Source organism: Spea bombifrons, chromosome 3, assembly GCF_027358695.1.
Source record: "Spea bombifrons isolate aSpeBom1 chromosome 3, aSpeBom1.2.pri, whole genome shotgun sequence".
Taxonomy (NCBI): domain Eukaryota; kingdom Metazoa; phylum Chordata; class Amphibia; order Anura; family Pelobatidae; genus Spea; species Spea bombifrons.
This window is the reverse complement of record NC_071089.1, coordinates 2,074,397-2,091,970: the sequence shown is the minus strand read 5'-3', so window position 1 is coordinate 2,091,970 and position 17,574 is coordinate 2,074,397. Positions and strand designations below refer to the sequence as shown.

The 17,574-nt window shown below is 42.1% G+C and overlaps 1 protein-coding gene across 1 annotated transcript in view; it reads right to left on the bottom strand.

Annotated features, from left to right (window-relative positions):
- The window catches only part of GLP1R (glucagon like peptide 1 receptor), a 59,973-nt gene that overhangs the window by 33,208 nt on the left and 9,191 nt on the right, over positions 1–17,574 (bottom strand). The window contains exons 3-4 of the mRNA XM_053459027.1: positions 9,962–10,074; positions 7,484–7,590 (exon numbers count right to left, since the gene is read on the bottom strand). Coding sequence (XP_053315002.1) covers positions 7,484–7,590; positions 9,962–10,074 — 220 coding nt within the window. The remainder of the gene's footprint in view (positions 1–7,483; positions 7,591–9,961; positions 10,075–17,574) is intronic.

Below are 17,574 nucleotides of genomic sequence, written 5' to 3'. Positions count from 1 at the left end.
TAATTGCAAGTAACCCATATATTGGTCATTTAAGTTAAACGTTGATTGAGAATTCAACTCTTTAGTGACTTAATCCAAAAGGACAACCGAAAAACTTTTGAAGATATTGGAACTTCTATCTCTATCTCTTATTTCGGATTGTGTATTTTACTTAACGTTCCTGATTGTCTTGCAATAACGTAATTTATCCAAACCACTTGGTATCCAGAATGAGGGGCAGGCGAGAACTTTAAGAAATGAGGCAAATTTAGGTTTCTGTTACATTCAAAAAATAAAATGAGAAAAACATTTCCAATTGACAAGCAAATGACTGCCTATTCTCCTCCGACGGAGGCTGTGGATGAGTAATACCTGCGCAACAATCCCTAAATTACCTTTCAAAAAGGAAAAATATAAGCATTGGGGTCTTCAGATCAATGAGGAGAAGAAGTCTGCCGAGTTTGTAAAGCTTTATGTTACATCAGAGACATTGAATGGAACTTTTAGCTCAATGCTTTGGTGAAGCCTTTGTGCTTGAATCTACACGTCACATGACCACGTACACGTCACATGACCACGTACACGTCGCGTGAGGCGCTGATGTTGGACGAGACGCCCGGCTCGCAATCTCTGTTCGATGGGGTTGAGGTCGGGGCTGTGAGCGGCCGGTCATATTCTTCCTATCCAACCATGTGTTTACGGCGCTTGCTTTGTGCCGCAGTCGCGCTGGAATAGAAAAGGGTTTCCCCAAACTGTTCCCACAACGCTGGAAGCAGAACATTGTCCAAAATGTCTGGGTGCTTCAGCATTAACATTACCCTTCACTGAAATTAGGGGCCAGAACCCTGATTTCAATAATTAAGAGGTGCGTCCAAATACTTTTGTCCATATAGTGAGAGCGAGTGGTGTCAGCTCCACCCAATCACTGCTTGGTCCATCCTACTTTTATCTAATTTGCATTTGGATATGCCCACTGGTGCAGCTAGCCCCACCTCTTCCGCTTGGCTCCACCCCCTCACAGCCTGTCTGGTTATAGTCATCGAAGCAGCGCCATCCTCGTCACTTGTGACAATGTATAACTTTGTAACATCAGTAACACTGTGAGCACTGACCGGCTGATCACCGCTAGAAGCAGGAGAAACGGACAGCGTAAGGATCTGAGCCAAACGGCGAGACGACCGGGTCAGAGCATCTCCAGAACTGCAGCTCTTGTGAGGTGTTTCCGGTCTGCCGTGGTTGAAAGTGGGCCAAAGAAGGAAAAGCAGTGAGCCAGCGACAGGGTCATGGGCGGCCGAGGCTCATTGATGCACGTGGGGGGGGAAGGCTGCCAGTGGCGTCAAATCCAACAGACGGGCCGCTGTAGCTCAACATGCTGATTAGCTGACTGCTGGCTCTGATAGGAAGGAGTCAGAGCACGCAGAGCATCACAGTTTGTATTGTTTGGGGCCGAGGAGCCGCAGAGCAGTCAGGGAGCCCACGCTGGCCCCCGTGCGCTGCCGAAAGCGCCTGCAATGTGACCAGAAGAACCAGACCGCGGAGCGATGGAAGAAGGTGGCCGGTCGGATGCATCACGTCTTTTTTTACAACACGTGAATGGCCGGCTGCGTCGCTGGAGAACACGCGGTACCGGGGCGTGTCCATGGGGGCCGCACCTCGCAGCCTACAGGACTTAAACGTCTCGGTGCCGGATACCGCAGCAAACGCTCAGAGGGACCGGCGTGATATTCGGCCGGTGATCGTGGTGTGATGGCTGATCGGTATAAATCCCTCACTGCTTTTTTCTCTATGAATCTGTTTCTGTCAGTCATAAAGCGCTAATAATGCCAAATAAATCATTACTGGAGTCATTAGTGCTGCTAATTATCACAATATCTTCAGTCAGGTTCTACTGATATCGCATTTTAATTTGGCAGGACCCCCACAAAGGCCAAGAGGCGGGTGTGATGGAGAACCGACGTGAAATGTAAATTAAAAACGCGTTTTTTTGTGCATAATATTGTAAAGTAGAATTTCAGGGGAATGATTGTTGGTTTCGGTTAAGTTTTTTATATTTTGAATAGGAAGGTTTTCTGCTATTTAGTTTGCTGAACTTAATACTTTTTGTATCTAAATTCAGTGTTAAAAACATCATCTCTAATACCGCTGAATGCCCAAATTCTTACCAGAAATAATTATTTAATCAGGTGAAGTTTTGTCACAATTTGTGCCAGGAACACTTAATTGTCATGTGACGCAAAAGCAGGTACTAATAGATTGTTACCATAGAAACTGTTAAGGCTCCTTAAACTATGTGATTGAACCTTCCGAAGAAAAACCAGTCGCACTTCTCTTCTCTCTCTTCCCTTTTCATTCTCTATCCTTTTCTTTTCCTATTCATTCTCTCCCTGTTTTTTTCTCTCTATCTTCCCCTTCTTTCTACACTCTTTTCTTTCTCTTTATTCTCTCTCTTTGTATCTCCTCTCTCTCTCTCTCTCTGTCTCTCCCACTCCCTCACCCTGTTTATTCTCTCCTCTTTTTCTTTTCTTTTCTCCCTGTCTCAGCCATCGTTTTTTTGCCTCACCCTCCTCTCTTTCTTATTTTTGCCCTTCTCTCTTATCTCTTTTCTTCTCTCTCTTCCTCTTTCTGCCTCTTTTTTTCTCATATTTTTCCTCTCCAACTTTTCTTTCTCTCTTTCTTTCACTTTTACCCTCTCCTTTTTCTTCTCAATTCTGTCTATTTTGTAACCCCCCTATCATTCCACGCCATGCGCACATTACCCAGCAGCCTTAAGCACCACTAAGAGTGACCAACAATTCCCACAGCGATGAGGCTTATATACATATATACATATATATATATACATATACACACACACATATATATAAAAGAGAGAGAGACGATAATCATTTTCATTTCTCCAAACTACCCCTGAAACAGTTACTATTAAATAAATTGTTTTAAAGCGGAGCGTACATGAATTTTAAATTATATCACTTACTGAAAACTTACTTTAAGAATTGTCTAATGTTCCACATTCCGAAACATCTATATATTTCATGGCTTGTTTTTTTTTCCTGATTATTTTTTTTTCTGAAGCATTTATTTTTATCATTTCTATAAAATGTATGGTTGGTGAAATGAAATTTATAATAAATAGGGTAAAGGATCCAACAGTTTCTCATTTTCTAGATGGAGGTCCCTCCAGCTGCTAACGTTTAATACAAAAGGGAATAAAACTTATATTTATCATAAGTGCATGCGACAAATCATTATAAAGATTCCATGGGGAGCTAAGGGAACGTATTTCAATGAACCGCAGCTGTGTCGGTCTTACTAAAAATAAAAGGGTTAACAAATGGGACAGCACAGTGCTTATTATTACATGAATGCCAGATGGCATCGACAGTCATCGTCACGTCAGCATCTCTGTATGATAAGTGGATATAGGGATATAATGTATATGGAATTGATGCGTATGATTCTACTCCTACCCACAGAAATAACGCTAATATCTCTATTATCCTCATACTGACCCTACACCCCCCCCCCATTTCATAAAACCGCCCCTATAACCCTCCTTATTCATTATTCTTGGTAAATATTTTAAAATATATTTAGTTAAAGTCATATTTTTCTGCCTGGGAATTTGCATTATATGGAAACGGATTATTTCCAGTATATAATGAGGAACAATCGGTTTACTATATGGGGTTTAAAGTGGCGTGGGTGGCTACCTGCTACACAGAAGATTGTAAGCTCTTTGGAACTGGCCGGAGAGTCGCAGACTCACCATCATAGCTTTCAGTGGAATTTAATTAATTTATTGAAAGTCTTTTTGGAGATGGTACAAAGCTCTCCAGCAGGGTAGATGCTCCTAGTGGGACAAGTCAAGTAAATTAGAAGAATAGTCAAAAGTGTGACAGCTGCAGTTTAATGTGGATAAAAGTGAAGTAATGCACTTGGGGTGTTATGGACTTACACAGTGTTAGGGTTTGGTACGGTTTGTGTCAACAGAGGACATGGGCGCAAGTATTTCAAATGTCATTACAGTAGTTTGGGGTAGCCGTATTAGTCCAGTGTATACGAATGCAGAAAAACAGAATGTTGCAGAATCTTGTAATACCTTTTTTATTGGACTAACAGTATTAAAAATAATAGACGAGCTTTCGGGAGTCCTCCCTTTGTCAAGTCAAAAGCATTTCTGACCAAGCAAGTGAAAAACACAGTTTAAAACAGTTTAAAACTGACCAGTACATGTTCTGATACAGGGTTAAAACAGGGGTTAAAATAACAAGATAGAGAATTTGCAGACAAAAAACTAAGAGGGTCGTAAATAGTAAATAGTGGCATATACTGCACAGATAAGGCTGGGGGGGGAGCAGGGGTGAGCATGTAGGAGAGAGAGGGAGAAGGGAAAAAAAAAAAAAAATAAAAAAAAAAAAAAAAAAAATTAAAAAAAAAAAAAAAAAAAAAAAAAAAAAAAAAAGGCACAGGTTATAGGAAGTTTTGATAATGAGCTAAGAAGCTCAAATCCACATTAAGTCCTCTGTTTTTACAATCATAAAAATGTATCATTTTGGCTTCAAATGTCTTTCTTTCTTGGGTGTTTTTGAAATGACCTCTCAGTGTTTTGATTTTGAGGTCATGTATGGAGTGACCGGTTTGGGTAAAGTGGTGCCCAACTGGGGTGCAAAAGTTTTCTTCATCATGATGGTTGATGGAGTATCTGTGCAGATTCATCCTTTTATTAAGTTGCTGGCAGGTTTCACCGATGTAACACCCTATAGTACATTTGGTGCATTGAATCATGTATACAACATTCTGTGAAGTGCATGAGTATGATCCTTTAATATTGTATGTCTTGTTGTTGTGGGTGGCTGTGTTGCTGGTACAGATGTGTTGACAAAGTTTGCATCTAGCTTTGTTGCATGGTTTGCTTCCATTATCTGTGTGTGTTGTTTCGGTATGTAGTTTGCTACTCACCAGCTTTTGTTTGAGATTCGCTGGTTGTCTGAAGGCCAAGATGGGGGGTTCAGGGAAAATTTCTTTTAACACCTCATGAGGTGTTAAAAGAAATTTTCCCTGAACCCCCCATCTTGGCCTTCAGACAACCAGCGAATCTCAAACAAAAGCTGGTGAGTAGCAAACTACATACCGAAACAACACACACAGATAATGGAAGCAAACCATGCAACAAAGCTAGATGCAAACTTTGTCAACACATCTGTACCAGCAACACAGCCACCCACAACAACAAGACATACAATATTAAAGGATCATACTCATGCACTTCACAGAATGTTGTATACATGATTCAATGCACCAAATGTACTATAGGGTGTTACATCGGTGAAACCTGCCAGCAACTTAATAAAAGGATGAATCTGCACAGATACTCCATCAACCATCATGATGAAGAAAACTTTTGCACCCCAGTTGGGCACCACTTTACCCAAACCGGTCACTCCATACATGACCTCAAAATCAAAACACTGAGAGGTCATTTCAAAAACACCCAAGAAAGAAAGACATTTGAAGCCAAAATGATACATTTTTATGATTGTAAAAACAGAGGACTTAATGTGGATTTGAGCTTCTTAGCTCATTATCAAAACTTCCTATAACCTGTGCCTTTTTTTTTTTTTTTTTTTTTTTTTTTTTTTTAATTTTTTTTTTTTTTTTTTTTATTTTTTTTTTTTTTTTTCCCTTCTCCCTCTCTCTCCTACATGCTCACCCCTGCTCCCCCCCCAGCCTTATCTGTGCAGTATATGCCACTATTTACTATTTACGACCCTCTTAGTTTTTTGTCTGCAAATTCTCTATCTTGTTATTTTAACCCCTGTTTTAACCCTGTATCAGAACATGTACTGGTCAGTTTTAAACTGTTTTAAACTGTGTTTTTCACTTGCTTGGTCAGAAATGCTTTTGACTTGACAAAGGGAGGACTCCCGAAAGCTCGTCTATTATTTTTAATACTGTTAGTCCAATAAAAAAGGTATTACAAGATTCTGCAACATTCTGTTTTTCTGCAAATGTCATTACATAAAGGTAAGCAGGCAATGGGACAAATACAAGCAGGGTGCTGGGTCGTTAAGATAAAGGGTGAAGTTAACAGGAGAGAGAGGGAGGTCATTTTGTCAGGATATATCCAGGGTATTTTCAGAGGCCGGTTTAAATGTTAATTGGTGTTAACGATGATCAAATTAAGCGTCCTTTGTGATTCAGTTAAACGACTAGAATCATTTTTGGCTCTTTTAAAACTTATCGCAAAAGGACTAGATAAAGATCGACGGGAAACAACCTCGCGTAAGCGGTTCAATGGGATGTGCAGAATTTTAGCACCTCTTTGGTGCGGTTTTCTGCAAGATTAAAAATAATATGTCTAGTAATTTGTAGTCAGGTCTAAACTAATTTTATCCACGGTAAAAGAAGCTTAAGTATTCACACAGCGAGTGCGAAAAGGAGTCTAAAATGGTTTCACATAGATTATTCTATTATTTCGAGCAATAAATATTATTTTGGTGGTTCAGAATATTTTTTTTACCATCCCCCCTTCATGGTGTTGAGGGCAGAGTATTACTAGAACTTGTTAAGAACCTCTATAAAATGACTTAATGTGTATCTTTTGTTTTAAATTCATTACATTAATATAATGTTACAAGAATTCGTGGAACTAAACACTTCAAAGAATGTTTATGGCATAAATTGCTACAATTACATTTAGAGAGTGCGAGAGAGAGAATGAATGAGAATGTGAATGTGAGAGAGCGAGTGAGAGTGTTTGAGTGAATGTGGACCCACTAATTTCGGGCAAAATTCAGAGCTTCTTGCTTGATTTTCTTATGATTTGTGGGGGGGTCTGACCTCATTTTCGGGGCCTCGTACAAATATCTGAATTTACCAAAATTCAGTAAATTTGCAATTTGTACGAATCCAAATGCACGAGACTGCGATACAACAGAATGTGCAACATGAATTTGCATTGAGCAAGCAAAAGTTGGATGAAGTTGGGATATTCTTTCCTTGCTTTCCTTTTTGGTTTTTCTACGTTCTATGGATGCGGTGAATCCCAAGGCGAACCTCTAGAAATGTCTCTTTTATGTTTATTTGGTTACCAGCCTCCAAAAAAGTTTATTCAACATAATAAAATGCAAAATCCAAGATCTAATGTAATAATCACTAACATTAAATACCCCCCAGGTGTCCTCTGGGTCTGGAGCCTATTCTATGAGTTTGTAACACCGAGCGGAATGGGGTTTGTATTTGGGTTCTGGAAACAGATGCCGTGTCATTGAACCGGCACTCCTCCATCTGGTGTGTGTTTTATTCAGAGAAAGCTACCATATGGAAATTAAAAAATACAAATTGCAAACTATGCCAGGAACCACAGCTATTATGTTTATTATTTGTTGTGTTCAATGAATCAGAAAGTTGAGGTAAAATAAAACACAATTTTAAGACGTGTAACTGTAACAAAAAGTCATTCCAATGGTCCACGGGGAGGAAATAAAATGTAGGTAATTACCTGAATCTGACCAGAATGGATGTCGCGATGATGAGTGCAGAGAAGGAAAGCGAGTAGCCAACCGTGTAAATAATTGATAGAGATGATAGCTGTTCTTCTGGCTGGACCTGGTAGAGACAAAAAAGGAAGACCCCGTCACAATCACCACGGACAGGGACAGGGATGAAAACAAGCAAAAGGGATGAGTGGAGAAGAAACATTTTGGAAATTCCTAAAAGGAGTCTATTTACAAAGACTTGAAGAACATCAAAGCTGCAGTTGGGTCAAGTTTCCCAGTCCAAGTGAGTTGACTGAAGGAAAGAAACTTATCCACCTGCTGACATGGACTCCAGCAGTTGAGTAGAGTTCATGTCAACTATGAGAAAGATGGCAATATGTCTGTTCATAGAAATCTAACTTGATGATATCCACTCGACTTCTCAGGAGGAGGTGAGATGATCCAGAGCTTGATAGAGCCGACCAAGTCTACCTCCAACCCGACTTCTGACTCATCCACAAGCCCACCACTGACTCGCAAGACCGACTCGCCGGACAGACATGAAAGTCAACTGCAATCAAGTTGAACTTGAGACCAAACCAATAGTATCTTGACCCAACACTACGTGAGACTCGCAATGTCCAACTTTACATCAAGGTATGTTGGTAATAGATGGGTGTTTGGCCTACCTGTCTTAGTAAAGCATGGTTGAATATTTAGTTGCGTTATATCTGTTGTGTTAAGATCTCCTCCTCTCTTTCTCAGCTCCCCTCCTCTCCCTCTGACACAGCTCACTCTCCCTCCATGAGCCTTTATCTTTGGTGCAGCTCGCAGTCTGTGCGCAAGGTGTGGCTGTGGCTGGTATCACGGGGGTCGCATAACACCAAACAACACACTAAATTTGAAAAGGTCCCCCCCCTTTCAATGGAAACTGCCTACCGGTGCCTGCGTTAACGTCAGATGACAAGTAATCATTCTAACATTCTGCACGATTATTTATGGGACGTGTCTGAGAACGCGACAGTTCGGGGAATGACGTTTCCAATGCTGCATTTAAATATAAAAGTGTTACATTTACCAGAGTCAATGGAACAGCAGTTTTAACAAACAGATAAGTTGCTCACTTAGAACCTGCCAACAGATCGGCCCCCGTCTAGTCGCCCGTTTCTCCTGCTGTAAAGACTCAAACCTTAATCAGTCGTTGGTCTCGTCTTAGATTCAGGAGCCGTATGTCTATCCCATGCATGTTTAAAACACTCCTGCTGGGAGGCTGTTCCATTTATCTACCACCTTCCCTATCCTGAAAAATAAAACCACGTTCACTATTTGTGGCCAGCAGCGTACCCGGCGCACCAGAATGCTATTTTTATTCTTCTGGGCAGAGAACGGTTCAGTTATCCCTGAGCACTGAACGGGAATAAACCATCGCAGCGTCTTTGTTACATAGTAACCGGAAGAAACATTTGTATCATAAAACAGATCCGCTGGACTCTTTAGTCCATTATCATTAATAATCTCCGCGCCTGTAAGTGCCGCTCGCTGCTGATTTTGGATGAACCGCGAGCCGTAGATTCTGCCGATTCGGATGTCGGTTTAACACCCAGGAAAAAATGATTGCCCCCCGAGAGGCTTCTCGCTGCACAGTGACCCAGGAATAGCCACAGCGAGAAAAATTCAACCCATAACGACGTGGCGTTACCGTGCCGAGGGATGCTAAATAAAAAATTCACTCAAACTTTAATAGTTGACATTTTACACAAATGCTAACGGCGCTTTATGGCCAGACGTGCGGGGAAGCAACGGATTAGGACAGAGGACGATTTGGGTTTTATGAATGACCTTGAAGGGCGTGAATAGAGAATCTACGCTGTTTCATATTCATATTCTTGGAAGCGCTGGGTTTTAAAACAGAACCGAATGCTGGCTGAGGATGATGGGAGATGCATACAGAAGACATCTAGAGAGACATCAGGAGGAATAGCTGGGGATGTCTCCTTCCGGATCGCTACCCATTATGGAACAACGCAAAATTAACCCTTTCATCTATCTGGAACTATCTTAAGTGGCAAGTATTAGTATTAACATAGAAAGAGAATGTAGGGGAACCGTCCATACAATCAACCCACCACAATGAGAAGAGTGTGGGTCTTTATAATTTATAGCCTCTCTTCGGATATAATTTATCTTTGTCTCTGCCGACAGTTCCTACAAAACTGATGGCTTAAAATCTGATGAAGATCCTGAAAACATGGACTTTACTGAGAGGGTGGTAGATACGTGGAAGAGCCTCCAGGCAGAAGTAGTAGAGGGTATTAAACATGCATGGGATAGACATACGGCTTCTGAATCTAAGACGAGACCAACGACTGATTAAGGTTTGAGTCTTTACAGCAGGAGAAACGGGCGACTAGACGGGGGCCGGATGGGGCCGATCTGCCGGCAGATTTTGGGTTTCTATTATGTTCCCTGATTCATACTCCAGTAATAAAAATACGCTTTACCTTTAATGATCTGTCCTCGCACTCCGACAGGTTTCTCCAGGGAACACTCGAGTTCTCTTTCAAAAGCCATATTCCTTCGGGGGTGCAGTATCGAAAAACTCTCCCTTGGATCACTGTCAGAAATAAAGATACATCACTTTTAAGGAAAAAAAGATTTATTTTTTGTACCTAGAGCATTTCTGATGACATGGAGCACACGACCCATCCTAATCCTCCTGTATCCAGACTCAGACTCCGTCCCATGCCGCTGCATGCTAACACGGGGAAAACAGCGCATGTGTTCACTGATATACGAGCTGTTTGCCGGTACATGCAACTACATCTTGGAAGTTTGAAGCAAAGGCTTTTTAGTTGGATGACAAGACGCATATTATGCCTGCAACAAGTTAAAAATGAAACAGAGAACCATTTAAATAAAGATAAATGTTTAAAAAAAAACACGTTGGCCATTAAAATCAGTGGAAGATGCATCCAGCATGCGCTTGGGGCCGCTGGTACACGGGAGAACGGACCGGTATGCTCCTGCGTGGCAGACTACCAATTAAGATTGGCTTATTTTTCTTTTTCTGTATAGTTTTCTTGTTTTTATTTCTATCATGTTTTGCTTTATTTTTGGATGGTTATTTTATAGGGGGACCTAGGGCTTCATTGATTATCTATGGACACAGCCAGGGCCGGCCCTATAATGGGGCAGACTGGGGCAATTGCCCCAGGCGGCACTTTGCCGCCCCAAGCACTTTTTTTTTGTTTTTTGAAGCGGGAGAGAGAGAGAGAGAGAGGGGGCACCGAGTGGTTTTCGCTTACCCGCTCGGCGCCCCTCTCTCTCTCTCTCCTCTGCGGCGAGTCTCCCTGTTTGGTCCCGGTGCCGGCTTGTAATGCAGAGCGCCGGAAGTGACGTCAATTTCCGGCGCTCAGCATTACAAGCCGGCACCGTGGCAGAGCAAGGAGACTCGCCGCAGGACTGTTTAAAGGTAAGTACCGGGGGGGGGTTATGGCGTCGGCGAAGTTTAAAATGCCCCCCCCCGGCGTCGGCGGGGGGGGCGGCGTTTTAAACTTCGCCCCAGGCGGCGTTAAGTCTTCGGCCGGCCCTGGACACAGCTAACTTTTTCCACACACCCCCCCCCACACACTATCTCTGGGTATTTGCAGATCTTTTACATTTTAAAAAATGGGACAGAGAGAGCAGGACAGGCGCAGGTAGCCCCTGTGTCCCAGGATAACTTTAACCCTCCCCCCAATGGCCAAGGAGATGAGAAGTGGAGGAATCCTACAGAGTTATTTATTATATGGAACCAGCCCAAACCATTGAGCCAAAGATTTCATTTTATTACCCCTACCTCATCACACAGTCTCTGTCTTGGAGATATTTGGATATATATATATATATATATATATAATTTATTTAAATTATTTATTTATTATTATTATTATTTTTAATTAAATTGTTATTTTGTTTTCAGTTCACCCCACACCCCATGCCGATGGAAAAAGAAATTTAAATCTAAGTTTGTTTGATATGATGATTACGGTCAAATATCAGCTTAAGTATTTCTTTTGGGGAAAAGGAAAATAATTAAAATGTCCGCATTGTTCTATTTTAATTACATGACATGGTATTTTTTCAGTTCCGATGCAGAAAACGCTTTCTCTGTTAATGAATAACTATTTGCTGCATATCTGGCCGCCAGCGATACGGGTTATTGTTATAGTCTCTGCGTGTCGGATCCGGGACCTTGACAAGCAAATGTCTGTTACCAATAACAATGCCTCCAACCCACAAAGCGATACAAGCGAGGAGGCGATGTCAATGCTACGTCTCTGCGATACGTAAGAGCGATTAGCCGGGAATTCAGGGCAGGAGAAGGCGATTACAGAATGTGTTCCGTTTGGACGCTTTATAAACTTTTGTATATGCTTCATGCCCACTAAAACTCACACTTTATTGTTACAGCCAAAGTAAACTTAAAAGTTGTTATATTTGTATTCCATTTCCTTCTTCTACCACAATTCAGTGGGGTGCGGTAATAAAAAAGAGAACATGGGGGTGGTATTGCTCAGATCAGAATTTTAGGGGATCTGAAAATTCCCCCTACCAAAGACTCGACCCTTCCTCTCCTATCCTATTCCTGCTAAAATAAACGGCCCTTGTGGACTTCTTTGTTCGTGCTACTCATTGGTCCTTCCAATGGGCACTTTGTTTATTTTTACCCCCTCACCCTAATGAGCAGCAGGTGGGGTACAAAGACGCTCGAAGGGTCATTTATATTTATTTAATGGGATGTGAGTGGAGGGGAGGCACGGCATCACCTCCTTAGGGGGTATTTAGGGCAAAATATTCCCCAGACTCTGGGGTTGGGGAATGGGGGGGTATTGTCAGCCTCTTGGTTAATAGGGAGTCCTGTGTTTCTTTTTTTAATTATTTTAGTTTTAATGTAGCAGGAGCAGGGGGTGTAGATATTTTGCTTGTTTCAGGTGAGGACAAGCATGTTCGCTTGCATGCCCTTGCCGATAACGTGCATAATTTAAAGTCTCCCACGGGCACACTGAGTAGAGGCATCTCACGTAATCAGAGCAAAAGAAGACCCCAAAATAACACTCCATCGGCTTTATTATCATTGCAGATGCTACTGAAACTGGGCTTACTGGTGGTGACTGGGAAACAAATAAATAAAAAAGCAGTCTGTGCTTCTTCAAGAATATGGCCACTCATAAAGACTCAACCAGGCCATGATCTCTGTGACGTGAACACGTGTGTAATGGGCTTATACCTCGTCTAATATACCCAGACTTCCTTCTAGATTGTAAGCTCTTTGATCAGGGCCTTCTTTAACTTTTGTTTCTGTAAGCCCTTTTCACCCATTGTACAGAACTACAGTATATAATGGCGCTATATAAATTAATAAATAATAATCGTACGCTCCCCAGTAATAATACAACATTTGTTATTTTTTGAATCTGTTTCACATCGTCATACCTGCCCAGAATCCACTGCCTAGTACTAAGTCCTGACACAGGCTATTCATTACGTGGCTAACAGGCCTATAAAGTAGTAGTGGCATCATTTTGAAAATTGTTAAAATATTTGTCCTTTCTGAGAAATTTATCTCTAGGTGAAACATAAAACATCCCAAATCACCGAATTGAGGGACGAGGTTGGAGATGGAGCCTATAAGTTCAGAGAGGGAACTCTTCGACTTCCTCCGAAGTTCTCCGGCCTGATATCTCATTAAGATTTTATTTGATAGATTAAGATTAATATCTCCAAATACGAAGGGTCTAAGAAGGCTGAGATAGCCGTAATGGCCGGGGTCAATAGGTAGAAGAAAAGTTAATGGCGGCATTCATCACCTTTCAAAAATCATTGTGTGAATCAAATGACACATTCGACCATCTGAGCGCGAGTCGCCGGGGAAACGGCTCGCAAATATCAGATTATCTCGATCGCGCATGCAAGGATTAATGGGGAAATTAAAATCCTTTTATTAGAAGGAATGGATGTGGCGTTTTGTTGGCCCACATACAAAGCTGGATCGTTATAGCTCTGGATTCGACACCCACTGACTTAGAAACGCTCCTTAATCCTTTTCGATGACTAAAATAAAAAAATGAGCTACGGCGCCTGGAGCTTTTACGGCCCCGTAATAGACAGAGAATAGTAAAATTTCGTAAAATTGTCCCTTTTTCCGTGACGCTTGGGATATCGCTGAGTGCGCAAAACAGCCGAACCTTTCTGACTTCGAATACCAATCCTATTTACCTTCAGCACTAGCTTAGACATAACCCGGGGCAGGCCGCCCCTGTCCTTCACCGCATCTTGTTGGGTGGAAATGAACGATGGAGGACTGTGATTATATTGCTGGGTGAGGAGATCAATGATCTTCCTTCTAATCCTTCCAGTTGCCCTACAGATCGTCTAACACACCATAGACTACTGCAAAGACATAGGCGGGAGCCGCCATCTTGGTGCCCCTTACACATGGGTTAAATCACCCACTCGCCCTAAGTGATTGTGATAGTAGCTTCACAGAGGAGCCTGCGTTGGTTCCGCTAGAGACTGTGGCGCATCCTCAACGGGCTGGTTACACGGGCGATCTCTCCGGCTGACCCGTTTTGCCCGATAAAACGATGCAGGAAGTGGCTTCCAACTTCCTGCTGGGGCTAACACTAGGATTCCGATCTAACGTGCACCAAGGGATTGTGGGAAATGAAGGAGAATTTGCATATAATGTTCCAACTGTACCTTAGGGTGATGCCAGGGCTAGAAAATCTGAATATTTAATAAAACTAACACTCTGTGTCAGACGGTTCCTCTTTAAATTTCGGGTGCGTTTTCTAATCCACGCTTTATCCGATATTATCGCACGCTGCTGTGTAATACAGGAATGTGTTCATTGTCTTCGGGAGACAATGTGTTTTCGCGTGTTCCGTGCTGAACATTTTGCCGTATGCCGAGTCCTTGCCCCGCAGCTACGTCATGGCGATTTTACTGCGGTAGAGAGGGGGAGATTAAGTGTTTTGCCCTTGGAGACGGGGCAACGCGATCCCGACGCCTGTTTCCTTTTTGTATGAAGTCAAATTGCCAAATAAAAAAACCATAAAACCCTCGAGCAACAAATTGAAGCTCTGCGATGCGCATCGTCTGCCGGCATTAACGCGTTACAGAACATTTTACCTGCCGAAGCAAATCAAAGCACGTCAGGAGGAACGTGCGAGACGCGTTTATTCTTTACGAGATTCTCCCGTAACAGAAGAATCGCACAGACGGGGCAGACGCATCACTTAAATGTCAATATATATATATTTATATATACGAGCGACTCTATGTATCATGTACAGGTTATATGTTCATAAATACTATATATATATTATATCATATACAGTATATAACTATTTATGTAAATACTACATACACTCCTCCATCTTCCCCACAACAACTGACTTTTTGCCAGCCCTCCCTCGCCCGTTCTCTATGCCTTATGTTTGTCACCCCATTCCCTCTAGATGGTAAGCTTGCGAGCCGAGCCTCTACACCGAATGTATCGGTTTGTCTTAGTCTGTCAATTCTCGTCTTGTCAGATCCCTTGAATTTATGGATTGTATGAAGCGCTGCGTAGATTGTTGGCACTATATAAATAAAAATAATAATAATAATATATATATATATACAGTATATAAGCGTTGTGACAGTGTAAACCCCAGGGAGATGCTTAGTGTGGCATTTGGGTACAGGTGCTATCCAGATGGTAAATATGGGTCCCTGGGGTGGAGCAATTGGAGAGCAGGGTGGGCCAATGCTCCATTTCCCCATTTTGTGGAAATTCCATGCCGGGTTTTCCAGGAGGCAAGAAGTCCACAGGATCCGGTCCGGGATTTCTATGAGGCTGACATCAGGCACAGGTGCTGGACATTAAAAACCCCTGGAGCCTGATACTCAGGGAGACTGTTGGGGGAAGAGGAAGTTTCCCTGCGCTCCCAGGGCAAGGAGAGGCCCTGAACAAGAGGACCATCCCTGAGCCAAGTGAGGCAATACCTGCCTGGGCATTTTGTGTGTTGTCTGGGGGAGGTTTTCCAGAGCCTGGCGTAGCTGGGTCTGGCTGGGAGGTTGAGGTAGTGGGTGATTAGGCTGGTCAGTCTGGACCAGCGTAGTTTAGTTAGAGAGGGCTCCAATTGGGAGCTAGGTTTTCGTTTTATGATTTGGTTTTGGGGTTTGAGCGATTAAAAATAAAGCGCTATTTTGTTCAAAGCTGCTGTTCCTGACTCTGATTGCCCTAGAGGACTGTGCTTAGGACCCCTAAAAAGTGACATGGGTGGCCCTCATGCTACAGGGTTTGTCACAGCGTGTATATATATACTAAATATAAATATATAGCCTATTCAGTATATTAATATGTATATAAGTATATATATAAATATTACATATAAATAAATATCATATACAGTATATAAATTTGTATATATAAAAAGAACTCGAATGGTTTGTTTTCGTTGTTCAGCCCGAATACTGAACATAGCGGCAGCAAAACGTATCCGAAGACGAAGACACAACACGAAGAATCTTTGTCTTCATTTACTAATCTCCCTGGTCCCTTCCCCATCTACCCTACCTTATCTACACAGCATCACAGGGGTTAACGGGTGCGGAAATCCGTAGGTTCGCCGTCAGGTGTTAATGGGCCGTGCAAATTACTATTGGTCGCCTGCAGAGGCCTCCTCAACCAATTGGCAATAGAGGAGGCCCCTGCAGTCGACCAATAGACTCCCTCGCACGGCCTTTTAACTCCTGACCGCACAACTTGGCCTGGGGAGTCCATGGTCTCCTCGCTCCGAGAGTTAAAGGTCCGTACAAGCAACTCTATTGGTCGTTCGTACGGACCTTTAACTCTTGGAGCGCGGAGAGTGGTATTTGGGTATCTTTCAAGCCGGCCAAAGCAATTTACCCCATCAAGCCAAATATTTTTGAAAACTAGACATTTCAAATACTGGTATTTTAACACTTTCCATGCACTAATTCTACCACCAGCCTTTGTCAAACTTTATGGTAGTAAATTTTTTTTGTATTTTTTTGACACACGTTGTACTTCAGGCATAAATTTACCCCTCCTGGTATATGTCCGTGCCAAACAACACCCCAATATGTGTTCAGCAACATCTTCTGAGTGCAGCGATACCCCGCATGCATGGGTTTGTTGGGTTATTTTGGGAGGTAAATATCTTTTGCCATTTAGACATCTGGTCACTCTGTGCCCACGTCCCATGCTTGGGACATCTTTGAAGCCGGCCAATTCAATTTACCCCAATTTACCCCGTCAAATCATACAATAACTAGGCAATAAAATGTCAATCTTTTAACTCTTTCCATGTGACAAGTTTTGTGAAGATATAGCCCTAATTGTAGGATTTGCTCATAAAAAAACTATTTTGTATAGATATATATATTTGGAATTTTTTTGTGACGGGGGATTATTTTTACATGTTACCACATTTTATATTTTTTGTAAATTATTTTTTAATCTATTATTGTATTTTTTTTTTTATATTACCAATCACATTGTGATTAGTGAGCTGGGCTCCATTGACCTGCATTGAACCTGCAGGTGGCGCTCGAGAGTCCTCAGGAGGATCTGGATAGACCCTCTGTGATCTGCCGATCGGCCCGCAGGTCCTGCCTCTACTCTATTACATGCTGCATGCGAGGAGATAAATATAAAAGATGTTAATTCAGGCAATATTCTTATTGCCCACAGAGCCATAACCCCCCCCCCCCCCCGCCCAGTGATAAAATCGACTATTAACATAAAGCGAAAAAAAGTGCTTTTTACATTTTAAAAGCCGCGTTGGATGCCATCAGAGATGAATGCTTGGTGCAGGTGAATACTCGGCGTTCGCTTCTATAAAATGACACTACGATGAGTTGGATTCTGTCCATTAATACATAAAAAAAAACTCCACGCTCGATGAAATAATAAAATACATAAAAAAATATAATAAAATATAAAAAAAAATACTTTGCCCATAACGTAAAAAATGCAGCTTAATGTAAATTCACAGGAGGGGATCTTTCTCTCTAAATCGCAGATCGGAGCTCGCTGACAGAATGTTGGCCGCATCTTAGA